General features: G+C 40.9%; 1 protein-coding gene across 3 annotated transcripts; it reads right to left on the bottom strand.

Annotated features, from left to right (window-relative positions):
• Window positions 1-13,384: 13,384 nt before the first annotated feature.
• LOC113068424 (uncharacterized) lies at window positions 13,385-19,677 on the bottom strand. 3 transcript variants are annotated; one of them, XM_026241208.1, is made up of 2 exons: window positions 13,733-19,677; window positions 13,385-13,632 (listed from the first exon to the last, which is right to left on the bottom strand). In XM_026241208.1, exon 1 carries the CDS (start codon window positions 19,051-19,053, stop codon window positions 17,026-17,028), a length of 2,028 nt encoding a protein of 675 aa, XP_026096993.1. In that variant the 5' UTR covers window positions 19,054-19,677; the 3' UTR covers window positions 13,385-13,632; window positions 13,733-17,025. All 3 variants share the same exon structure in this region, with proteins under 3 accessions (XP_026096993.1, XP_026096994.1, XP_026096995.1).
• Between the last annotated feature and the right edge of the window lie 7,682 nt (window positions 19,678-27,359).

Raw genomic sequence — 27,359 nt, 5'->3', positions numbered from 1 at the left:
GAGGTCCCATTCTTTGATGGGGATCCATTACGTTATCATGACTTTATGCGAACAGTTGAAGAAGTGGTAGAAAAGAAAGCAAGTGGCCATGCAGATTGCTTGCATTTCTTAGAGTGGTATACTAGAGGGCAACCAAAGGAGCTTGTTCGAAGCTGTCAATTGATGATTCCTTCGCAAGGGTATATAAAGGCTAATGCTTTACTCAAGGAACATTTTGGCAATGAGGTAAGGATAGCCTCAGCTTACATGAAAAGGGTGCTCTCATGGCAATCAATACGAGCTGAGGATGCTAAGGCTCTGCAGGACTACAGCTTATTTCTCAGGAGTTGCTGCAATGCTATGCAGAATATTTGTTATATGAAAGAGTTAAATCTTGCCTCTAATATGCAAATTGTTCTTGCAAAACTTCCTTATAAGCTCAGAGAAAGATGGAGAATGGTGGCTTATGATTTACAAGAAAGATGTAACCATCCAGCTTGCTTTTCTGATATTGTGGACTTCATAGAAAGACAGGTGAAGATAGTCACTGATCCGGTGTTCGGAAACATTCAAGATGTTCTGCCTAGTGGAGGTAGAAACCTGAATACCAAATTCCTTCATTCGAAATCTAGAAGTAGTTTTGCTACCACAGTCACTGCAACTGGTGCACAGATTGTGGTGGGAAAAAATGTGAATAAAACCTGTCTCTTCTGTGAAGAAGCGCATGCATTGGATTTCTGTGACACGCTTGTTGAAAGATCTCATACAGAAAAGATGAATTTTCTGAAGAAAAAGGGGATTTGTTTCGGTTGCTTATGTACAGGACATTATAGCCGTGATCGTAAAAGGAGAAGCATATGCAAAATATGTCATCTAAAACACCCAAGTCGTCTTCATATTTTTCCCTCAGAGAAAAAAGGCATTCAGTATAAAGAGGAGTCAAAGTCAACAGTGGGTAGTGCTTTGGTCTCGCTCCAGTCCAGTGCTCTTACTGGGGCTGGTAAAGAAAATTGTGCATTGTCTATCATTCCTGTATGTGTGAAATCAAAGAAAGGAAGTAAGGTTGTGAACACCTATGCTTTTCTGGACTCTGGGAGCTCTGCATCTTTCTGCGCAGAGAGTTTGATGTCCAAGCTTAATCTCTCAACAAAGAAGGTTAACATCCTAATGAGAACCATGAGTCAGGACAAATCTGTTTGTTGTTATGTTCTGAAGGATCTGGAAGTGTCAGGACTGAATCAGGAGCATTACTGTGCTTTGCCAGAGGTATACACACAGAAGACCATGCCTGTAAGTACAAACAACATCGCCACACAAAATGATCTTGCTTGTTGGCCTCATTTAAGTCATCTGTGTTTGCCTTCGATTGATGCTGATGTGGAGTTGTTGATTAGTGCTAAGTGCCAGAGGCTTTGGAGCCATGGCAGATTATTCACTGTCAAGACAGTGGCCCATACGCCATTAAGACTATGTTTGAATGGGCAGTTAATGGACCAATCAAGCGACAGGAAGAGTATGCTTTTAAGGAACATTCTCACATGACTGTCAATAGGATCACAGTTATGAAGTTGGATGAGTTATGGGAGCAACAGTTCAAGTGTGACTTTCCAGAATCGATTCAAGAGGAACAGCAAGGATTGTCAAAGGAAGATCATCGATTCATGGATTTTGTTTCGCATTCAGCAAGACTGACCAATGGGCATTATTGCATTGGTCTTCCACTTAAAAATGAAAAGGTAGTCATGCCAAGGAATAGAGCAATTGTGGAACAACGTGCTCTGAATCTTCAAAGAAGGCTTAAAAGAAACCCTTCTTTTCATGCTGACTATACTACCTTTATGGAGAGTGTCATCGCTAAAGGGCATGCTGAAAAGGTTCCTACAGCTGAACTGGACCGACTTGATGGACGCTTATGGTACATACCTCACCATGGTGTGTATCATCCTAAAAAGCAAAATATCAGAGTGGTATTTGATTGCGGAGCATCATATCAAGGAACATCATTGAATGAACATCTTTTGCAAGGTCCAAATTTAACAAGTCCGCTGGTTAGTGTTCTTGTGCATTCAGAATGGAGTATGTTGTCATAATTGCTGACATAGAATCGATGTTCCATCAGGTTAAGGTAAACCTTATGATTGTGATCTCTTGAGGTTTCTTTGGTGGACGGGAGGAAACATTGATAACAACCTGGAAGAATACAGAATGGTTGTGCATTTATTTGGAGCAACGTCATCTCCAAGTTGCTCTAACTATGCGTTGAGAAAGTGTGCAGAGGATCATAAGGATCTGTATGATGCTAAGACTGTGGACATTGTCTTTAATAATTTCTATGTAGACGATTGTCTTGTATCTGTGTCTACAGATTCAGAAGCTGTTGTTGTGTACCAGAAGCTCACAGAAATGTGCGCTAAAGGTGGATTCCGATTAACCAAATGGATAAGTAACAGCCGCACTGTGTTAAATGCCATCCCCGAGGAGGATAGAGAAAAGAAAGTTAAGAACTTGGATTTGGAACATGACACGCTACCTTTGGAAAGAGCATTGGGTGTGCAGTGGTGTGCCGAGTCTGATATCTTTAAGTTCAAGGTGATCATCAAAGATAGGCCTTTTACTCAAAGAGGAATTCTCTCTATCATTAGTTCCATCTTTGACCCTCTTGGCTTTCTGTCTCCTGTGATTCTACGTGCCAAAATGATACTTCAAGATCTGTGTCGAGAGAAAATTGGATGGGACAGCACTATTCCAACAGTGTACATTCAGCGATGGACGAGTTGGTTGGAGAAACTTCACGAATTGGAGAAATTTGAGGTCTGCAGGTGTTTGAAGCCAGAAAACTTTGGAGAAGTTATATCTGCCCAATTGCATCACGTCTCGGACGCTAGTGAGAAGGGTTATGGCATGGTGTCGTATTTACTATTTCATAATGATCAACAATGTGCCCATTCCTTTCTTTTAATGAGTAAAGCAAGAGTGACACCGTTAAGAGCTATCACTATCCCTCCTCTGGAGCTCACAGCAGCCACACTTGCAGGTCGCATGGACAAGTTCTGTAAGGGAGAGCTGAAGATGAAACTTCAGGATTCTGTATTTTGGACCGACAGCACCTCTGTCCTCAAGTACATCCAAAATGAGACTTCTAGATTCAAATGCTTTGTAGCTAACAGAGTTACTGAAATTCGAAGTGTTTCTGAAATCAGACAATGGCGGTATGTGAATTCTTCCAACAATCCAGCTGACCTATCATCTAGAGGTCTAAGAGTTGATTCATTCTTAAAGAACCAGATGTGGATTTCTGGTCCTCCATTTCTTGTTCAACCACAAGAGTTGTTGCCCGTGGTTCCTACGGATGTAGGTGTGATGTCTTCTTGTGATCCAGAAGTAAAAAGGAGTGTTCTGGTGAATACTGTGCAAATTCATCAAGAGTATGATTTTATGCCATACTTTGAGTATTACTCTTCATGGATGCAGTTGAAAAAAGGCGTAGCTTGGATCCTTAGATTCAGGAACATTCTAATTGATCTCAGCAAGGAAAGGAAAAGGCTGATGAACGTTTTCTCTGATATGGACAAGTTGCAAAGAGAAACTGTTGTTAGGAAAGAGATTCAAAATTTCAAATCCAATGTGTCTGCAAAATTGTTATCTTCAGATGAGCTGGAAAGAGCTGAATTGGAGATTATCCGTCTTTGCCATAAGAAGAGATATTCTGAGGAACTGGCTAGTTTACGGAAAGATGGATTGGTAAAATGGAATAGTGAACTCTATAGACTTAATCCTGTGCTTCACTCAGATGTCATCAGAGTTGGTGGGCGTCTGGATAAGGCTATGATGCCTGAAGAAGTTAAGCATCCGATAATACTGGCCAAGGATCTACACATTTCAGATTTTATTTTGCTGCAAATTCATCGTGACATTGGACATTGTGGATGGAATTATATGCTGGCTAATTTGCGGCAGAGATATTGGATACCTGGTGCTAGCACGGCTATAAGAAGAATTTTGTCCAAGTGTGTGGTCTGCAGACATCTTCATGGAATCCCGGGTCATCAGCAGATGGCAGATCTACCACAAGATAGAATCACACCTGACAAACCGCCGTTCACGCATGTTGGAGTGGACTGTTTTGGTCCCTTTGAAGTTAAACGTGGAAGGAGTGTTCTAAAACGTTATGGAGTGATATTCACATGTCTGACAATAAGAGCTGTTCACCTTGAAATTGCAAATACACTTGATACTGACTCTTTCATCCATGCATTAAGGAGATTTATTGCACATCAAGGACAAGTGGTCGACATCCGTTCAGACAATGGTACAAACTTTGTTGGTGCCCAATGTGAATTGCAAGAGGCTATGAAAAACTGGAATCATAATCAGATCAATTCATTTCTGCTTCAAAAAGGAATTAAGTGGAACTTTAATCCCCCAGCTGGTTCGCACTTTGGGGGAATTTGGGAATGGCTTATAAGATCAGTAAGGAAGATTTTAAATTCTATCCTTAGAGGACAAAGTTTAGATGAGGAAGGTCTTTACACACTCTTTTGTGAAGTTGAATCCATCCTTAATAATCGTCCAATATCCAGAGCATCTCTGGATCTTAATGATTTGGAAGCTCTTACTCCGAACCATCTTCTCCTCTTGAAAACACAGCCGTCTTTGCCACCTGGATTGTTTAAAAAGGATGATCTATATTCACGACGACGTTGGCGACAGGTCCAATATATGGCGGATCTATTTTGGAAGCGATGGAGCTTGGAGTACCTACTTCAACTAAAAGAACGCCAGAAGTGGCTGGTGAAGAAACGCAATTTTCAAGTGGGAGATATTGTGCTTGTCATTGATGATACTGCTCCAAGGAGCTCATGGATAATGGGCAAGATTATTCAGATCACACAGGATAAAGGGGGATTGGCACGTCAAATAAGAATAAAGACCAAGAGTTCCTGCTTGACCAGAGCCATTACTAAAGTCTGCCTTCTTCTGGAAACGGAGGACTTTAATTATTCCATAACCAACTGACTAATTGATTGACTAATGACTGACTGATTGAATGTGAGAGCTCTCAAATGACTTACTGAAGACTTTGACTTAAGACTGTTTGATTGACATGTTTACCCTAGTTGATTACGGACAATATTCACACATTGAATAATTGGACATTTACACACATACATATGTATACATTTGTGAAATGGATTTAGTGATTTCTATGTATACAAGAAAATAATCAGTGATGTATAACTTGCATGATTGTGTTGTATTGTTATGATTATTACAGTTTTTTAGGGTGTAATAATCAGGTGCTGGAGTGTAGGTGCCAGGTTTGATTGATGTCTTTTATTTTGAAATTCACTTTCAATCTGTGATGTCACTTGACACAGGTGCATATTATCTGTTAGTTTGCGTGTGGTTAGCAGGTTAGGAAGGGAGTGAGTAGCTGGGACGCTCACTTTCTGTTGACCGTTTTCATTTAATTTAATTTCATTTAATTTCATTTTATTTCATGTTTTGTTTACTTTACTATTATTCAATGCAACAATAAATCACCAGGATTTGCGGTGGAAACGCGTCATCATTTACTCCCTCTACTCAGTCTCTTAGCGGTTACTGGCTGCCGCTACAGATGCAAAAGTCTGCATGCTAGGCATTAACATTACCATAGTAAACATGGTAAATATGAACACTTGAAGAAATCAGACGTCAGCTTCTTATTCTCAATCACAATCGTGTATTTATTTAGTAACATATTATCTGTCACAAGCCTCGTTTCGACAGTTAAGCTCACGTTGCCTATCGTAAAAAATATAATAACGTTTTTTGTTTGGGAGGTTTTATAAAAACAGAGAGATTATCATTCATTCTAAATGTGATGGCTACTGTGGCTAATAGAGGTCGGGATCGTTGCGTCACATTGCAATGCATTGTGGGAATCGCGGTACAGAAGTAGATGTACTGTATAGTAGGCATTAGGTAACGTTGGTCATTTGGTCATTAATTTTGATTATTTTTTGGAAAATGGTTCAGTATTGCTGTATTGTGAACTGCTGTAATCGGTTTCATGATCGACAGGGCAAACACCTCATGAATCATATTAGTTTTCAACATTTTCCTACTTGGAAAAAAAACACAAGGTGTCTGAAATCACCAAGAGGCGTCAGATGGCTTGGGTCCCCGCTGTACGGAGGGAAACCATCACATTCGATAATATTATAATACATAGTTATGGTGAGACATGTTGTGTATGGTCTCTCTCAGTCAGTTTAGGGTCTGTATTTTTTGTTTAAACATTTTCTTTTGACCCAATCCTGAACTTAATTTGCTTTTTGATATTTTTGTGCTGACTGTATTTAACAAATTTGAACAACTTCTTTAAAAAAAATAAATAAAAAAACTGGAACGAACTTCAAAATAGGAAGATAAGCGTCTTGTTTTGGTGAATGGTGGGTTGTGTCTGAGGTGAAAGTTCGTCAATATTATACCGGATTACAGAACCAACGGATGAAAACAGTGGATTTTTGCAAGTATGATAGGTGAGTAATTACTCCTGAAGTGTAACAAACCCGCATAGACAAGCTTCATAGTTTGCAGAATCTGATAAGAGTGTGTGTATGTGTGTCACCACTATTTCCTTAGTGAGAACGATTGTTTTCTCCACGTTTAATTTGCAGATCCATTTGTGATCTGCAGGTGAGCCTCCAGTGACTTTAAATTTTTTAATTGATCGGAGGTGTAAGAGCTCACTCAACAGACCCAGTAGGAGAAATTATCAGGGAAACTGAGGCTTGGTAAACTTTCATGTGTTCATAGGGATCGATTCCGCCTACAACCTCTTTTTTTTTTTTTTTTTAAGTAGCGTTGTTTGGCTTCATTATTAAGTTTGTCCGTATAGGTATAGGCAACTTTTTTTGTCACGTTCTATAACTTTTTCTGGAGACCGGCTATTATCTTATTACAAACCTGCTTTGCGATGCCTCTAAAATGGCCGCCGTTACCCACAATGCACCATTCCATAACGTCTACGCCCGAGCTCTATAAACAGAAACAGACTCGACTGAATAAGCAGGCTATTTTCATAAGCATTAAAAAATAAATTAATAAAATAGAAATAAGTGTATTTATGTGTGATTTAATTTTGAGTCCTGATAAATTAAATCAATATGATCAATGTATCACTTATTCTACATCAATGCTTTTGAATGTGAAGTGAAGTGAAGTGACATTCAGCCAAGTATGGTGACCCATACTCAGAATTTGTGCTCTGCATTTAACCCATCCGAAATGCACACACACAGAGCAGTGAACACACACACACACACACACACTGTGAGCACAAACCCGGAGCAGTGGGCAGCCATTTATGCTGCGGCGCCCGGGGAGCAGTTGGGGGTTCGATGCCTTGCTCAAGGGCACCTAAGTCGTGGTATTGAAGGTGGAGAGAGAACTGTACATGCACTCCCCCCACCCACAATTCCGTCCGGCCCAAGACTAGAACCCACAACCCTTCGATTGGGAGTCCAACCCTCTAACCATTAGGCCACGACTTCCCCCTGTGAATATATAACAAAGCATGCAAACAAACGGACGCTTTTATCATCTTCTTTTTGTGATCGCGCATGTTCCAGTGACTTATTTCTTAGTTTTCTGATAACTTCTCTTTGATGGTGAAATGATGAGGTTGCATGATGTTGTTCTGAGAGGCGTGTAAAGGGCATGTTTTAGTGACGTGCAGCGGTGCTTCAAGCTCCACTGTGGAAACCCTGCGCTATTCTGGCCTCGGTGCTACTGGCCCAGGGCTATGAGCCCCGCCCGGCCCGCTGTAAGCCCTGGCTCGCACTGGCCCGACAGTGGAAATGCGGCTATTGACTCCCTCTGCCAATGCATTGATGAAATTAATAGTTGGATGTGCCAGAACTTTCTTCAGTTAAACAAGGAAAAAACTGAAGTCATTGCATTTGGAAACAAAGATGAAGTGTTCAGGGTGAACGCATACCTTGACTCTAGGGGTCAAACAACTAAAAATCAAGTCAGGAATGGATTCTGTGATTCTGGAGACAGACCTTAGTTTCAGTAGTCATGTCAAAGCAGTAACTAAATCAGCATACTATCATTTAAAAACATTGCAAGAATTAGATGTTTTGTTTCCAGTCAAGACTTGGAGAAACTTGTTCATGCCTTTATCACCAGCAGTGTGGACTATTGTAATGGGCTCCTCACCGGCCTTCCCAAAAAGACCATTAGACAGCTGCAGCTCATCCAGAACGCTGCTGCCAGGATTCTGACTAGAACCAGAAAATCTGAGCATATCACACCAGTCCTCAGGTCCTTACACTGGCTTCCAGTTACATTTAGGATTGATTTTAAAGTACTTTTACTCGTATATAAGTCACTAAATGACCTAGGACCGAAATATATTGCAGATATGTTCACTGAATATAAACCTAACAGAGCACTCAGATCACTAGGATCAAGTCAGTTAGAAATACCTTTAATAAATAAACTTTTTAAATACTTTTAAATAACTTTAACACTCACTATTTTAATTATATTCTTTCAAAAATCGAACTGCTTTTCTAATCTTTTTGTATTCTATTTTCTTTTCACTAATTATGCAATTGTATGTGTGTGTGTATATGTGTAAAGACCTCTAACACTAGCTTGATCTATTCTTTTTTTATTCTATCTGTTTTCTTTATATTCTATTATTTAAAATCCCATGTTATGTGTACTGTGTTAAGCTAACTGAGACTTGTTATAGCACTTATATATCATTGCTCTTTTTGTTTTTTTTGATTGCTTCCACTGTCTTCATGTGTTTTGGATGAAGTTGCTTTGGATAAAAGTGTCTGCTAAATGATTAAATGTAAATACCAAGGGTTCACACAAAACAAGGGGAGTCCTCCTTTAGTTACTATGCTGCCTGTAGCTGGAATCAGCTTCCAGAAGAGATCAGATGTGCTAAAACACTAGTAACATTTAAATCTAGACTCAAAACCCATCTGTTTAGCTGTGCATTTATTGAATGAGCACTGTGCAATGTCCAAACTAATATTTACACTTTATTAAATACTGCACTATATTTACACTTTTTTTTTTAATGTAAAATAATTTTTTTTAACTGTTTTAAATACATTTTAAAAGTTTTAAAATTGCTTGTTTTATTCTTATTATTTTTCTTCATTATTATTTTCTTTTCTTTTATACAAAGCACTTTGAATTACCATTGTGTACGAAATGTGCTATATGAATAAACTTGCCTTGCCTTGCCTGTATTCTGCCAGAGTGGACTACAACTGCAATGCATCATCATTTGGATTACTGTGGTACTGCTCTTTGACACGTCTGTAATAAATTCTTATGATTAAGTTATATGTGTTTATCTGTTACGTTTCTCTTATAAACTGTAGACTTTATACACACCAACTCTTTATTGGTTGATTTGTTCTTTATAAAAATAAAAAAAAATAGAAACATCAATGCAATAAGTTTTTTTATTGCACAGTTACATGATTTGTGGCCTTTAAGTCTGATTTTCTTTTCAGTTTAATGTACTTTGTTGGCATAGTTCAAAACTGCTTGCTGTCTGGGTTGGGTCTGGGCTGGGTCTGGGCTATACAAGGCTCAGGTGTGGCTCAGATTTGGGGATTCTGTTTTACTTAAAGCTGAGAATTGACACCATTAATAAAACCTGTTTTGGCCCAGTTAAGGCTGATTAACTGGCTGATATTTGGGCCGGTAGTAGTGTTATCATACCCTCTGTCTCAGATTGATGATTTATGACCCTGATTTATTGAATTTTGATGTATTTATTACTGGATATATGATGGTTGTATCTCTAACCAGAGCTGTGGGGGTTTCTGTGGAGTTCCTTCCTAAACTGTTACTCACTTCCAGTCAGGAATTGTTTGGCTTCTTCCTGGAAAAAAATGGCTGAGCAAAAGTGAGTTTATTGACACCTTGACAGGATCAATGTTTGTTTGATCTATATGGTATATGTTGATACCTATACACCAACAGTGTTGCTATGACTGGTCTACATCCACCTCTGAAAAGGAGGTTGTCTGGGGCCTGTACCATGAAGCTGGATTAGCTGGCTGGCCAGGTAAGTTTCAGCTTAGTTTGCACCAATCCTGGGTTTTAGGTACCATGTAAGTGGCTTGGCTTTTAGCTGCATTCATTGCTATAGTCACTTAGACTCCGGGGCAAACTGAAGTTGGACCAATCAGATGTGAGAGAAGTGACACATGTCTGACACAAAGTCATTCCAGTTTATCTTGCTCCAAATTAAATGTCACTAATGCTAAAAAAAAAAAAAGAAGTCTTGCTTTAATGATAATTACTCACTGATTATAATTATTCACTTATAGAGCAAGATTATTTATTTTATTTTTCCTGTTTAAATTTGTCATATTCTTCAGTCTCTTTACCTTTAAAAAAAACCTTTAAACTTTAGTTTTTGAATCTCGCTGGGTCTCTCGCGAGAAGTAAATCAAACTTGCTTTTTGTTGCAAGGCTCATGATTGGCTGTTCGCCAGTGATGTCACACATTCATGTGCACGCGCTCCACAAACTCAGGATCAAAGCCTGAGTTGACAAAGAAAGCTGATGAACAGCATCATGGTACCAACAGATCCGGATTGGAGAGGTTTGGTTTTGTCAACTCAAAACTAATCCTGTAACTCTGAATTTGTTCAGCTACCATCATGGTACAGGCCCCTGGTCCTCTGGCTTTCATGTTTGTGTTTTAGGTCAACACCTTTGGTGGATTGGTGTCTAGATCCCAGAGCCCAAAGCTTCTCCCCCTGTCTGTTTTCCTCCTGTGATGTAGTCTGTGTCCAGTATAATGTTTTAGTATGTTTGTTAACGGTAATGTGATTTGTTTGGGGGTGGGAGGATATCCAGACATGTGACCATCTCAAACCTAGGTCATCACTGTTTTGATTGTTTGCAACAATACTGGAATCCATTGGAAATACGTTTGTACAAAATATTTTCCATGTCAATAAAGCACCTAAAAATGTAAAACTGAAACATAGAATTAAATGCCGCGTTTCCACCGAAATTACCCGGAACATTTGTACCAGGAACTTTTTTCCCAGGAACATCCCCGCCCCCCAGACCTGTTGCTTTCTGTGTTTCCACCACGGTGTAAAGTACCGGGAAGATTAGGCAAATAGACTGGTGACGTAGGTCTGCGCGCGTTTCTCAATACAAAGTACCGTTGATTTATAAAAATAAAAAATAAAAAAGTAAGCTGATTTTGGACGTGCATCCTCGGTATTTCAGACTTTGTGCATTCGACTCGGGAGTGTGATGTCCACGACGATACGAATCCTGTAATTTTCCTCTCTGTATATTAACAATAAAACGAAATAGGATATAAAATACCACTGCCTCCTTTCGTTTTCATTTAAACATAATAACAGCTGCAGAAATGTACTTAGTTCAGGGATATGTGTATATACAGCCATTACAATGAAACTAAATATTATATAGACTTGACTTTTTTATTTTAATTTTAACATATAGATAAATTGAATACAGACCAAAGAAAACCGGTTCCATTTACCCCGCAGCTGAATGAGATATTATGTTTAACCACTAAAGAGACATCCGAGCCAGCGGCACACATCAGAAGGTCTAGCCCAGGTGAGGCTGCTCTCGTCGGATAGATGATCAATGAGCTCCCACTGATCATGTGGAGCTCACAGTCTACGAGATCGGCGAAACATTTTTAAATAGGCGCTGTCTTTATAAATAAACCACAGATTTGAGTTTTAAACAACTACATTTTCGCCTGAAATACTTTTAAAATTACATTTCATGACACAATAACAGTAATATTTTGAAAATGTTGATCCGAATAAATGGTGGTTGAACTCAACCAATGCTGGTTGAACTCAACCAATCAAAATGTTTAGCCCCCAAAAGTTCCAGAACTTTGAAAAAGTACCACCTCGCCAGCAGGGACTTTCTGAGGAGCATTTTTTTACCCGGAACTTTATTTAGTTCCCGGTTCCTGCGGTGGAAACACACCAAGTACGAGGCCAAAGTTCATAGTTCCTGGGTAAAGTTCCTGCTGTGGAAACGCGGCAAAAGAGTTCACCAAGAACATTACCCATCACACTTTCTATATGCTTTTGAAAAGGTGTTATGTTTGGGGCATGTTCTCTGTATGATCAGTACAACCTGATCTGTAGGTTGAATAGATAAACTTATGAGGAGTCTTAAGTTAAAAATGATTCAACATCCTTGCTCACCATCCCTATCAACCAGTATCATCTATGTGCTTGTGCACAGAATCATGCTTAAGTTCAGTTCATAAAGCACAATAAAACAACAGTGGTTGAACTTTGTTCTGAACAATATTGCTTAAAAGAAATCCAAGTACATAACATGATATGACAAGACAAAACAAATTGTAAATAAACTGTGGTCTATACAACGAATCAACAATTTAGCTGATTCTTTGGGACATCTTGTAGAGTACCTCAAGGCTCAATACTAGGGCCGCTACTCTTCACGCTTTATATGTTACCCTTGGGAGATATCATCAGGAAACATGGTGTTAGCTTTCACTGATATGCTAATGATACTCAGCTCTATATTTCTTCACGGCCCGGTGAAACACACCAATTTGAAAGACTAATGGAATGCATAGTCGATATAAAAAACTGGATGACGAGTAATTTCTTAATGCTAAATTCAGAAAAAAAGAGGTGTTAATTATAGGACCTAAAAACTCTGCTTGTAATAACCTAGAAAACTGTCTAAGACTTGATGGTTGCTCTGTCAATTCTTCGTCATCAGTTAGGAACCTAGGTGTGTTATTTGATCGCAATCTCTCCTTAGAAAGCCACGTTTCTAGCATTTGTAAAACTGCATTTTTCCATCTCAAAAATATATCTAAATTATGTGTAAATCATGCATTTATGACCTCAAGGTTAGATTATTGTAATGCTTTATTGGGGGGTTGTTCTGCATGCTTAGTAAACAAACTACAGCTAGTCCAAAATGCAGCAGCAAGAGTTCTTACTAGAACCAGGAAGTATGACCATATTAGCCCGGCCCTGTCAACACTGCACTGGCTCCCTATCAAACATCATATCGATTTTAAAATATTGCTTATTACTTATAAAGCCCTGAATGGTTTAGCACCTCAGTATTTGAATGAGCTCTTTTTACATTATAATACTCTACGTCCGCTACGTTCACAAAACTCAAGCAATTTGATAATATCTAGAATATCAAAATCAACTGCGGGGGCAGATCCTTTTCCTATTTGGTGCCTAAACTCTGGAATAACCTACCTAACATTGTCCGGGAGGCAGACACACACTTGCAGTTTAAATTGAGATTAAAGACCCATCACTTTAACCTGGCTTACACATAACATACTAATATGCTTTTAATATCCAAATCCATTAAAGGTCTTTATGTAGGATATCAGATGTTAATATATCCAAAGTTCATCAGAGGTGTAGAAACTTGATGGTGTGTCTGATTAAAACACCGGAGAGATACCAGTCCTTTGCTCTCTTTTATTTTAAGTTCAAGATGATTATTCATAGACAATTCCAATAACATGGGGATGGACAGGATGAACTGGATGGGCAACATGTACAAGATGTACAGGATGTACAAGATGGTCTTAAGTCACTACAAACAGTAGAATAAAAGAAATCAACTCAATTCATCAACAAATACATATATATATATATATACTCGATCCAAACAATAAATTGGCAAACAAACTTACTTAACGCATCTTAAGGAAAGGACTCAAAGGACATGGTTGGGTGTCCATTCAAACACCCACACCTTACCAAAGGAAGAGAAACAATGAAAGGAAGTGAGGTCTACTTATAGACCTTGACCAGGAAGTGTATGGGTAATGTAGTGCACTTGCATGGGTATTGAAGTCTACTTGGAATTGTGGGATATGTAGTACAAATATATATATATATATGAAAAAAAAAAATTAAAGATAAGGGTCAATATTCACAACAGCCGCCCTCAAATACAGTCATGTATTTGCTATCACTCATCTATTTTAGGTAATGGAATCAACTTAGCAACTGGACGTACATGTGTCTTTCCATTAATAACGATCTCCGCTACTCTAACCCGCCCATCCTGACTAGGTAGGAGACGTACTACCCTACCAATGGGCCATGATGCTCTTGGGAGTTGAGAATCAATAACTAACACGACAGCAGAGTCATTTAGATTAGGTTGTTCTCGGTTCCATTTTTGACGAAGCTGCAGACCTGGTAGATAATATCGAATAAAGGATGTCCAGAACTGGTCCACGAGGACCTGGCTATGGCGCCAAGATCTTCGGCCAAAGAGCTTCGTGTTGGCATAAATCACCTGAGGTAGAGAAGAGTCTCGCCGCCCCATGAGGAGAAGATTTGGAGTGATGGGGTCAAGATCTGAAATATTTGAAGAGGCGTAACCAAGTGGCTTCGAATTTAACACTCCTTCAACTTCGGTCAAAACTGTTCGTAGGACTTCCTCTGATACTGTTTGACTGCCAAGTACCACCCGCAGAGCTGTTTTAACTGAACGGACCTCTCTTTCCCATGACCCCCCAAAATGAGGAGCTTGTGGTGGATTAAACTTGAATTTAATCTGCTGACTTTCCAACTTGACTTGCAGCTCAGTTGTAAGGTTTTGAAAAGCTTCCTTTAATTCTCTTGCAGCTCCACGAAAATTACTTCCTTGATCACAAAGAATCTCATAAGGCCTTCCTCTCCTAGATATGAAGCGGCGTAGGGCCATTAGAAAGCTGTCCACATTTAAACTGCTCAACAAATCAAGATGCAGACATCGAGTGGTCTGGCATTTAAAAAGAATGCCCCATCTCTTCTCCATTCTACGGCCAATATTGACATGAAAAGGACCAAAACAGTCCATTCCGGTGGACCAAAAGGGAGGTTTAAACAACCGGAGCTTGGAGCTGGGCAGATCTGACATTTGAGGAATAGATGGCTTAGCTCTCCACTTCCTACATTGCAAACAAGACCACTGATGTTTTTTTACAGCTTGTCTCCCTCTGATTATCCAGTAATTGCGGCGGAGTTATGAGAAAACTCTCTCTGGACCAGGATGGAAAAGTTTCTCATCACAGTCCTTGATAATTAAATGGGATAATGGATGTTTGGGGTCGAGTACAATTGGATGAACCATTCCAGGTTCGATATCCTCTACACGTCTGAGCTTACCTCCCACTACAATAAGTCCCGTTTCTTCATTGAATTCAGGAGAAAGTGTAATGAGACAGCTTTGAGGTTCAATGGGCTTTTCTTCTTTCAAACACTGATACTCAGAGGGAAAACTTTGTTGCTGGGCTTGTCTCAAAAGAAGGATTTGGACTGAAGAGGCATCACAGGGGTCCTCCCTATGTTTTTGCAGTAACTCTTTTGTTGCGGACTGTAACTCTGACCATGATTTGAAACTGGAAGGATCTGGGAGTATGCAATCATCCACTTGTGTTAAGCCACAAAAGAGTGGCTTGCGGAGCTCAGGATCAGGACTAGCAGGTCTGGGCATTAGATTTTTGGGCCATTCATGTGGAGGAAATTTCAGAAACGTTGGGCCTTGTCGCCATCTATGAGCAGGTTTGGCTAAATCAACTAGAGTTTTACCTCTAGTAATGTCATCTGCTGGATTCTGTACAGAAGGAATATACCTCCAAGAAGAGGGATCAGTAAGTTCCAGAATTTCAGTGACTCTATTAGCTACAAAAGCTTTGTAACGGCAGGAGAGGGAATGCAGCCAAGACAAGATGGTTGTTGAATCTGACCATAGGACAATATTTGTCAAAGGATGAGTCAATTCATTCTGCAGGAGTTTACAAAGCTGTGCACCTGTTAGAGCGGCGCAAAGTTCCAGACGAGGGATGGATATTTGCCTTTTAGGGGCCACTCGAGATCTTGCCATGATGAAGGAAGTATGTACCACACCCTTGTCACTTTCCATTCGCAAATAGGCTACAGACCCATATGCACTCTCTGAGGCGTCACAAAATATATGCAACTCTCTGGATGCAATTTGATTGGAAGGCAAGGTTGAATAACATCTAGGAAGCTGTATCAATGACAGATCATGGAGCTCATTTTCCCAAGCCTTCCAGGCCTGTTGAATAGGATCTGGCAGAAGGGGATCATCCCAGCCCCTGGACTTCATCCAGCATTGTTGTATGATGACTTTAGCTCGTGTTGTAAAGGGGGAGATGTAACCCAAGGGATCATACTGACTAGCGAGGACTTTATATATATTGCGTAGGGTTGTTGCTTTATAGTCCACTGCTCGGGATCGATACCCCAATGAATCAGAGGGACAGTGCCAACTCAGAGCTCCTTCTTTAGGATCCAAACGATCTTGAGTGATCCACAGTTCAGCACTTTCAGACCTGGCTTCAGGAGGAAGGTGTCTGACAACATCAGCTGGTTACCTGCCCACTGTCTGATTTCAAATCCTCCACTCCTCAGTAGAGAACACATTCGGTTTAGGAAGTTTTTTGCAGTTTGCACGTTTGTAAAACTCTCTAAACAGTTGTCCACGTAGAATGACTGAAGTACAGAATTCACTATATCTTCATTTCCTTCTTGATGATCATGGACATGCCTTTGTAAAGCATATATTGCACAACATGGACTACATACTGTGCCAAAGGGCAAAACTTGCCATTCGTAGGTGTCAGGTGGGTTTGACCTCTGCATGTTGCGCCACAGGAAGCGTAGAAGAGAACGGTCTTCTGTTAATAGCCTAACTTGGTGGAACATAGATTTGATGTCCCCACTAATTGCCACTGGGAATTGACGAAACCGGAGTAAGACACCAAGTAAAGAAGGGCCCAATTGTGGACCAGGAAGAAGTTGACTGTTAAGTGAAACACCTTTATATTGATAGGAGCAATTGAAAAATATTCTTTTTTTCCCATTATGTTCCACAATATGATGAGGAATATACCATGAATCCTTTGAGTCATGAGATGGTTCCACTTTGGAAACATACCCAAATTTCTCCAACTTCGCAATTTCTTGGTCATACACAGCAGCAGTTGTGGGATCTCTCTGAACGCGACGCTCGATACATCGAAGAGAAGACATGACTGCATTTGGTGAGGCTTGTAACTCCATGAAGAATACCAAGATGTCTGCCTTTGCACTGTGGACAAGGCTTTTTTAAGTCACAGTTGATGGCTAGGTGTTTAAGCCCACATCTCCAACATCTTTTGTTCTCTCTAAGCCATGCATTCTTCCTGCTGTCATCTAAGGATTTAAAAGAAGTGCACAGGCCAATGAAATGGTCCCTACTGGAACAATATGCGCATGAATACTTGGAACTCCATTCTCCCTTTCTCATATTCTGGGGTTGCTTAGCTGTGGATCTCGGATCAACAGAATTACCGTTGACTCCGTACAAGACTGTTCGTGTGTTAACATAGGTCTTTGGTTGAGGTTTACTCAAGAGTGGTTTCGGAAAGTCACTAACCTGATCTGCCATTGCTTGACACTCAGCCTCTTCTTGGAGCCAGGCGGAAAAGGTAATAAGATTGTAGCTTTGACCTTTTAGGATTGTACGGGCATAACGGGCAAAGTTGGTCACATGCTCTGTGGGCAGTTTACCGAGTAGTTGCTGTACATGAGAAGCGCAGGATAATTCAGATTTAACTTGGCCTTGGCCCAAAGATTGGAGCATGCCAACCAAGGCTCGAACCTTCAGTGCGAAACTACTAAATGCTCTGCTGTCACCTGGTCTCACCCTGGGGAGAGCTAGGATGGCTTTGATTTCTCTCAAAACTAGTTGGTGAGGTTGCCCATATTTCTGCTGTAGTGCAAAAAGAGCCATGCTGTAAGGCCTAGGATCATTAGCATAAGCTAAAGCTAGATCAAGAGCTTGCGAAAATTTTAAATGATCCAGCAAGATATGGAATTTGTAATGTTCTGGTTCATGGGATGACAACAAATTTGTCAAGGCTAACTGCAACATTGCAAATTCTTGGGGGTCGTCATTCACTAAGAAAGGAAAATAAGGTCCCTGAACACGAGAAGAAGGATAGGAAGAAACAGGATATGAAACATATGGCTGAGAATATGGATACGGATGAAGGAATGGAATTGTGTTCATCTGGGTAGTGGGAGCAATTGGTTGACTATAGGAAGAAGGATTGTGTACAACCAAATTCCCTTCCTGACCTACAGACTGTGGTTGAACATGAGGACTTACATTAGCTGAGGATACATGAGGAATTGCCAAACTAGAAGATGGTCCTAACGGCTGTGAATACTGCGAAACAGCATACAGTGGCTGAGGAGGTAACTGTGCTGATGTTACTTGTGAGGATAACTGAGTATGAGCCGTCGAAGGGAAAAAGGGACTACATGATATACCTGGCTGTGGTGAACCAATTGGTTGTACCAACACTGGCGATGTTTGCACTTGACGGGAATGACAGTTAAGAGGCTTAGGAATCAATGGAACAATAGAAGGTTGTAACATATTACTTGATTGTAATTGTAAAGTTCTATCGTCTGTGTGCATATGTTGGGGTGGACTACGTAACAATGAGGAAGGAGGAAGAGGTAGAGAACTAGGCCTACTCAATGGAGGTGGTGAAAGAACAGTTGAGGAATTACATTTCTCACATGTATGTTTCTGTTCAGCATTCTTAATACATGCAGACAATTCCTGAACAATAGATGTAGTAGCAAATGCATTATCATCATCAGAAGCATCATCAAAGGACTCAGAAAATTCAGAACGTTTAGAGGAAACTACTAACTGTGACATTTTAGACATCATCTCACCGAGCATACCCTTAAGTCCAAGTATTTCTTGTTTAACATCCATATCGATTAAATCATGTTGAGACGGTTGGTGAGCACATAAACATGGGCAAGGTCTTGAAGATGGATTTCCATACTGGGTTTGGTGATGATCACTTACAACTAGTGTTGGTGAGGAAGGAGGAAAGGGAGCACATTCTCTCACCATACAGTCAGCAAAACGGGCAGGAGGTCTTCTCCTTCTTAGGCTGCGCTGGATTGCAGGTCTTGAGTGGTAATCCATTCCACCAAATTTCTACGCTCCGGCTCGAAGGACCATTTGTAGGATATCAGATGTTAATATATCCAAAGTTCATCGGAGGTGTAGAAACTTGATGGTGTGTCTGATTAAAACACCAGAGAGGTACGAGTCCTTTGCTCTCTTTTATTTTAAGTTCAAGATGATTATTCATAGACAATTCCCATAACATGGGGATGGACAGGATGAACTGGATGTACAAGATGGTCTTAAGTCACTACAAACAGTAGAATAAAAGAAATCAACTCAATTCATCAACAAATACATATATATACTCGATCCAAACAATAAATTGGCAAACAAACTTACTTAACGCATCTTAAGGAAAGGACTCAAAGGACATGGTTGGGTGTCCATTCAAACACCCACACCTTACCAAAGGAAGAGAAACAATGAAAGGAAGTGAGGTCTACTTATAGACCTTGACCAGGAAGTGTGTGGGTAATTTAGTGCACTTGCATGGGTATTGTAGTCTACTTGGAATTGTGGGATATGTAGTACAAATATATATATATGGGAAAAAAAAAATTAAAGATAAGGGTCAATATTCACAACACTTTAGGCTGCATTAATTAGGTAAACCGGAACCGGGAACACTTCACATAACACCCTATGTACTTGCTGAATGGCATCTAGAATGGCCTCTACACTAATATTAGTCTGTTTCTGTCTTATTCCGAGGTTACCGTAGCCACCAGATCCAGTCTGTATCCAGATCAGAGGGTCACTGCAGTCACCCGGATCCAGTACGTATCCAGACCAGATGGTGGATCAGCACCTAGAAAGGACCTCTACATCCCTGAAAGACAGCGGAGACCAGGACAACTAGAGCCCCAGTTACAGATCCCCTGTTAAGACCTTGTCTCAGAGGACCACCAGGACAAGACCACAGGAAACAGATGATTCTTCTGCACAATCTGACTTTGCTGCAGCCTGGAATTGAACTACTGGTTTCGTCTGGTCAGAAGAGAACTGGCCCCCCAACTGAGCCTGGTTTCTCCCAAGGTTTTTTTCTCCATTCTGTCACTGATGGAGTTTCAGTTCCTTGCTGCTGTCACCTCTGGCTTGCTTAGTTGGGGTCATCACTACAGCGGTATTGTTGACTTGATTGCAAATATATGCACAGACACTACTTAAACTGAACAGAGATGACATCACTGAATTTAATGATGAACTGCCTTTAACTGTCATTTTGCATTATTTACACACTGTTTTGCTAATGAATGTTGTTCAGTTGCTTTGACGCAATGTATTTTGTATAAAGCGCTATATAAATAAAGGTCACTTGACCTGACTTGTTTTTTGGGTGCAATACGGGACCTCGCCATTAGGAAGGACACATTCACCTGTTGACTATATTCAGTGCGCATTTAGGCAACTGCGCCATAAAAGTGCTCTGATGCATCACAGAAGATGTGCAGGTCGTGGATGGCTGAAGGGGTATCAACTGTCCAATGGATAAGACAACGGGGCAGTACTATTGAGGAGAGATTAGGGAGTTCTCCTTTGCAGGAAAACCAGGCTTCTAAGTTGTTGTGGGGAAGGTTTGGATCATCCCATTCTCTTGCCTTTGCCCATAGGTGCTGGACAATTATCTTGGCTCTTGTTGTGTAGGGGAGGATATAGCCAAGAGGATCGTACTGGCTCGCGAGAACTCGGTAGATGTGACGCATGGTTGGAGTTGTGGCTTCAATAGCTCTGTGCCTGTATTTCAGGGTGTCCGTATTGCAATTCCAGTGGAGGCCTAGAGTAGATTCCATGGGATCAAGAGAAGGATGATGTGACAGCCAGAAGTCTGCCTGGTTTGACCTTGCATCGGGAGGAAGATCGAAGATGACCTTGGGGTCATTACTAGCCCATTGTCTAATCTCAAAGCCACCAGAGGAGAGGGTTGCACGCATGCAGTGAAGAAGGTCCTTAGCTCTGGTGTGGGAAGTATTTGAAGGCAGTTATCCACATAGAAACAATGCTGTATGGCCTGTGTGTCCATGGCGATCCTCTGGAGGGCATAAATGGCACAGAATGGGCTGGCAGTAGTGCCAAATGGAATAACTTGCCATTCATATACTGTTGGAGGGGATCTACTGTCTATGGCATGCCAGAGGAAGTGCAGGAGGGGTTTATCTTGTGGTAGCAGGCGCACCTGATTGAACATGGACTTAACGTCTCAGCTGATGGCAATGTTGTGTTGCCTGAAACGGAGGAGAACTCCAAGGAGGGAAGGCCCAAGGATTGGACCAGGGAGAAATTGTGAATTCAGGCCTTGATTCTGATAGATGAAAGAACAATCAAATACAATGCAGTCCTTTCCATCATGATGCACAATGTGGTATGTACCAAGATTCAGGAGCATCTGCTACTTCAGATGAGGTTAAACTTTTGACATAAAAAAAGTTTGGCAGCATCAACTAACTTCTGGATTTCTCTAATATAGGTCTCCACCTGTAGGGGGTTTTGAAGCAATCGCCTCTCACAGCTGCGAAGACGTGACATAACTGCTTCCTTAGGAGCCTTTAGGGGGAGCCAGGGATCTGCTCCGAGGAGAGGTGTGGCATACCGCAGGACGTCATCAACAGGAATTTGGATGGTTTGAGTCTCCAGCTGGTGAATTGCATCTTGGTCCTGGCGACCATCTTTGTGTTCCTCAGAGGTTCTGAATCCAGCTGCCACAGTTTTTGCACATTATGGTGGATGTCATCAGGTGGGCATTTAAAGGAAATATAATGACAATTGGTAGAGGGAGAGCTAACAATATCTCTAGCAGGGCCCTGTAACATTCAACCGAGACGGGTTTTAATTGCTACAGGGGCTCCGGGGGTCCCTAACTTTACAGGCAGTGTTGGAGTGATCAGGTGGGTATGATGAGCTCCTATGAGTAGAAGGGGGCTTATGTTATCATGTTGCTTCAAGGTAATCTGCCGGAGATGAGTGTGGCGCTGCTGGAGAATTTCACAGGATGAGAATGTTCAGACAAAGAAAGCTCATCAGCAGTGAAGGCATGCCTGATTGCCAAGGATTTCTCTGGATGGGCCTTTGGAGTAAGGGTAAAGGACACTGCGGCACCGTTTAGAGCAGTGATCCTCAAATCTGGCTCGCGAGATCCAGTTTCCTGCAGAGTTTAGCTCCGACTCCAATTAAACACACCTGCCTGTGATTTCCTAATGATCCTGAAGACACTGATTAGCAAACTTATGCGTGTTTGATTAGGGTTAGAGCTAAACTTCGCAGGAAAGTGGATCTCGCGAGCCAGATTTGAGGATCACTGGTTTAGAGTCTGGACATCCTGTCTCACCGTCCTTAGCTTCAGACTTTCCTATCAACTGGAATTTCTGTGCGGCAGGATACAGAAGGATTGTACGTTCTGACCCTTCATCCAATATGACATACATATCTAAGGACTTGTTTCTATTACGCAGGATCACTTCAACTTCCTTCAGCAGTACTTTATTGCAATCGCTAGGATGATCTAGGTAGAAATTCTGCACTTGCCTCTGGTTGATGTTGCATAGGACCTGCAGATGTTTCCCATTGCATTGGTTGCAGCGTCTCTTTAGATCACACTGGGCCCTGGCTCTAGGCGAAATTTGAGGTCACGAAATATGGGCTGGGAGCAAAGGGTTACGTGAGACTGGAACTTGACAGGTAGAAGGGAACTGACTATGATCAGAAGGATTCGTGTGCTGCCAGGACTGAGCTAAGGGCTGAATGGCAGGAGAACACCTTACAGGAGGTGGATAAGGCTGCTCTCGCGGTAGTGAAGAAAAGTGCTTAGTGCCACTTGTGATAGCCTGGGGTAGCATTGTTGTATGCTCGGCATGTGCTGCTACTAACTGAGGGCCAAGGTTTTCAGAGCTTAATACTAAATGAGACTGTGAGGAGTGGCCTTTACCAAGCATACAGCTCTGAATTAGTCTACCTTGATTTCTTATTTCTTCTAGTAACTGATGTAAGAGCTCAGTTTGAGGGTCAGGAATTGAGGCTACATGAGGGTCATGTGGGTATTCAGGGGCTAGGGTTCTTCCAGAAGAGACAGGTGAGGGAGGGTATGTTGCAGGCTCTAGCTCTTCTGGTGGTTCTGGCTCTTCCTCTTCATCCTCCTCGCTGAGTAGTTGAGGTGCCTCTTCCTCCTCCTCAATACTCATACTGAGGTGGCTCTGGTGCTGCAGCAGGAGGTTGTGGCCATTGACAATGATTCATGACGTAGTCATCATAGCGAACAGGACATTGGGCTTGGTGGTGAGGACGTTGAAGTAATGAAGGCAAGAAGTGACTGGATATCTCCACTGGTTGTCAATGGCTCCGGCTCGAAGGACCATATAAAGGAGTTTTGAAAGTGATATGCACGGGGCTGTCTTGAGACCAGTGGAGGTGTCCGTAAGAACAGTCCAGTCACTTCAATTAACCAGCTACTTTCTTTATTAGGTATGTGATTGTGTGTGTGTGTGTGTGTGTGGTTTCTAGGAGGAAAAGGATATAGGATACAATAAGCTACATAATGCCACAATACAAAGCCACAATTCATTTGAAGGATAAACATTTGTACAAGAACTAAGATTGCAAGGAATTAGCTAGATAGCCTAAAAACTAGGGCTGCAACTAACGATTATTTTGATAATCGATTAATCTGTCGATTATTTTTACGATTAATCGATTAATCGGTTTATGTACTTATATTTTAGTTTTTTTCCATTTTTTCCCCAAGTAAATTATTAATAAAGTGTCTTTATCATTCAGCATAGATTTTTAAGAGATTTTAACCATTTTGCATTGTCATATCCTCATCAAAAATATACCTGGAGTGGTTTTATTATGTTAGTAATCCTTTGTCGAACTCTTCTGCAATCAAAACACTGACCCATACTCTAGCAAAATTCACAAGGAGATTTCAAATATTGTTTTCACCATGGCAGTCCTTAGAGCTCCTAAAGTAGTTTAACATCCCAAACAAAGCTTAAGGAATCTTTGAGAACATATTTTCACGAAGTATAAGGATAAAACAGAATAAAATTGCAGTGCATTGCATTTTATTATTTACTGGGAAAAAGCTTTATAGCTTATGCTGTGAAATTGTAAACAATCCTTCGGAAAAAAAAGTGCCAATGGCATGAAACCTGAATGGAACTCACAATTTAAAGTAAAATCCATTAGAAGGTTGTCCAGAAAAAAAAATTGGGACACACACAAAAAACCTGCTGTGTGAAAAAGAGCAGTGAATACTTAGAAACGAAGTGCATTTTAAATATACTCAAACATTTACCTCTCTCATTCAGTCATAATTAGGCTGCAAGTCTGAATTATGAACTGGTAAACGACAAACTGATCACATAACATGTTTGTAAAGCTTTAAATGTTAACTGTTAAAAAGCAATGTTATCAGCTTTTACGACTAAACATTTGCAAACAACCTTGTAATGGAGAATCTGCACAAATAAAATTCTTAGGGGCCGTTCACATATCGCACCTAAAAACGCGTGGAAAACGCTAGTCGCGCCGCTTTCTCCTCCTTTCCAAAGCGCTCGGGCAGAAGCGCCCCTGAGGCGTCTGCCTTTGCTAAGCAACCATGACGTGCTCTCTCCATGACGTGCCCTCTCCACGAAGACCCAGAAATTTCAGCAAAGGATAAATGGATGCGGTGTGGACGCGCCTGGAAAAACGGGCGCATCGCACCGCATGCGTGTCGCGACCGCGTCGCTTCCATTATGAGAGTGCATACTGCGCGCCTACATAGGAAATAACGAACTTGAGCACGCAAAAGACACGATATGTGAACGGCCCCTTAAACAGTTCAGTAGTGCAGAGTTTACAGGTTACTCTTCATTTTGAAGGCTCAAAGTAAAGTACTCCCACTTCCCGCTGAATGCTGCAGAGACGCTGTTCGGGAAGCACGTGACATAAAACGAGGCCAGCTATTGGCTATTCGCTACTTCACCTGCTGTACTGGCTGAGTAAAACCTCCGGTGGCTCATTACTGCCACACTTTGGTCACCGCAGATTTGAAATATGCACGAAATGAGCCGCTTATAGAAAATAAAATTTATTTAGCGACGAATCGATTACTAAATTAGTTGACAACTATTTTAATAATCGATTTTAATCGATTAAATCGATTCGTTGTTTCAGCTCTACTAAAAACAAAGTCAATACATACATTTTCTCTATCCATAATTAATGAACTGGTCATGCCTAGAAATACTCAAATGCACATATTCTTACAATTACCACAGTAAGCCACATAAACATTATAAGCAAAGTTAAACTGTTCAATCTAACAATAGAAACATATGGATCTTACATAGTTCAATAATGCACACAAGGCTGGAGAGACAGCATTTCCAGCAGCAACACACTAGGATTCCTCCATGTGGCATGAACAAAAGGAAGAGGCTGTGTGTTCAGGTGCTGCCTAATGAAGTCTATGGCTGATTGAGGCTAATTAATTGAAGGTGTGGTGAACTGCATGGAAATTGAGTAGAAAAGAAAACTGGGACATGTCACCTGCATGACAGAGAGAAAAACTTCCAAATGGCATGACTTGAGATATGCATTTGTGTCGATATGCATGGGTACCACTTCAAGTAGGGGTTTGTATTGGTACCTATGTACAGTATCATGAATGACTGATCCAAAGATGGCGCCATTGTGGTTGTTGGCTTGCCGTCGCCCCTGTCCTTTGCAGTCTTTCCTGTAAGTTTTGGTGCCATCTATGTGTGTGTGCTCAAGCAAACAGTACCTTAATTTCCTATGATCAAAAAGCATGTGAATTATTAGCGACGATGACCCTGCCACATGTGGCAAGTATGCAACAGCCTATCGCCAGAAGATGATGCAGATTTGGAGAGCACCATGTTGAAATGGGCAGTAAAATCCAAATTGCTGGTATCATGCCAGACTTGGTGCAGTTGGATAATTCTGCAGAGATCAGGAATGGAGGCTCTTCCAACTGGTGGATCTCATACAGTATGATAAAACAGAACTGTATTTGGCATTGGCTATTACAGTGTCGCAAACATCATATGCAATCCTCTGTAATTTAGGTGCACTCTTTCACTTAGGCTGAGCAGCTCTGCTGATATATTTTAAACAAATAAATCTACACAATTATAATGTGGCCCTGGATTACATAAAGCAAGCAATCCAGCCATGACTTGGAAAACAATTGTCCTTTGTTTTTTATATGGCTTTTTGGGGCCAAGTTGTTTCATAGCTATTTTTTGCTAACAATCTCAAACAAGTTCTTTAAGAGAAACAGTTTTACACAGGTAATGATTTGTACCATTCATTATATTTACTTTCTGTGTGCATTTAACAGACTCAAATACTTTTTGCTGATGCTGATTGATAAAGCATTGTCCAGGACTATGTTCAGTGTAAAACAGGTGGGACAGTCTTATATCTGCTCAGTATGGCTCTCAATTAGGGAAAACTGCATTTCTAGGTAAAAGGAAGTATCCTCACAATTATATTCCTTCTTAGGGAAAAATGGTATCTGTTAGGATTTCCAGTCAGGATTTAGACCGTATAACAATACTGAGACTGCTCTCCTTAGAGCTATAAATGACCTTTGTTATTACATATATGTAATTACAAATGATTGTGGTTGTATCTCTCTATTAGTGCTATTGGATCTTAGTGCTGTGTTCGACACGCCCAGGACACTTAGCAAATAAACCATGCCTGTGATATCTCCTGCATGACAGCACTTCAAACACACGACAAAGAGAAAGACCATTGCCTTATATAGTGGCTGTCTCATGTTTGTGGGCTTTAAGTATAAAAAGCCTGGATTTAAACACTTTCGCTGGGTATTTGAGTAAATGAAAACAATACTTACATTTTCATTGTCCCCCACAGAGCTCTCACCTGCCTCTGATTATAAACACCGTCGTCATATGCGCGCAAGTGATTCTGAGATATGGTAGGGTGCGAAGTGTCCATCAGATTTACACTTCATTTTCATGGGATTAGATAGGCAAAGGGAAGGAAAAGATGTGGTAGGACAAAGTGTACAAGTAATAGGGATAACCACACCCTGGAGAGGATTGTGAAAAAAAAACCCATTCAAAAATGTGGGGGAGATTCACAAAGAGTGGACTGCAGCTGGAGTCAGTGCTTCAAGAACCACTACACACAGACGTATGGTCCAGTGTAAATTTTCCACAGTCAGTGATGGTTTGGGGTGCCATGTCATCTGCTGGTGTTGGTCCACTGTGTTTTCTGAGGTCCAAGGTCAACACAGCTGTATACCAGGAAGTTTTAGAGCACTTCATGCTTCCTGCTGCTGACAAAATTTA

The sequence above is a fragment of the Carassius auratus genome, linkage group LG44F, assembly GCF_003368295.1.
Source record: "Carassius auratus strain Wakin linkage group LG44F, ASM336829v1, whole genome shotgun sequence".
Taxonomy (NCBI): Eukaryota; Metazoa; Chordata; class Actinopteri; order Cypriniformes; family Cyprinidae; genus Carassius; species Carassius auratus.
The sequence above is the reverse complement of the archived record's forward strand: the minus strand, read 5'-3'. Positions and strand labels throughout refer to the sequence as shown.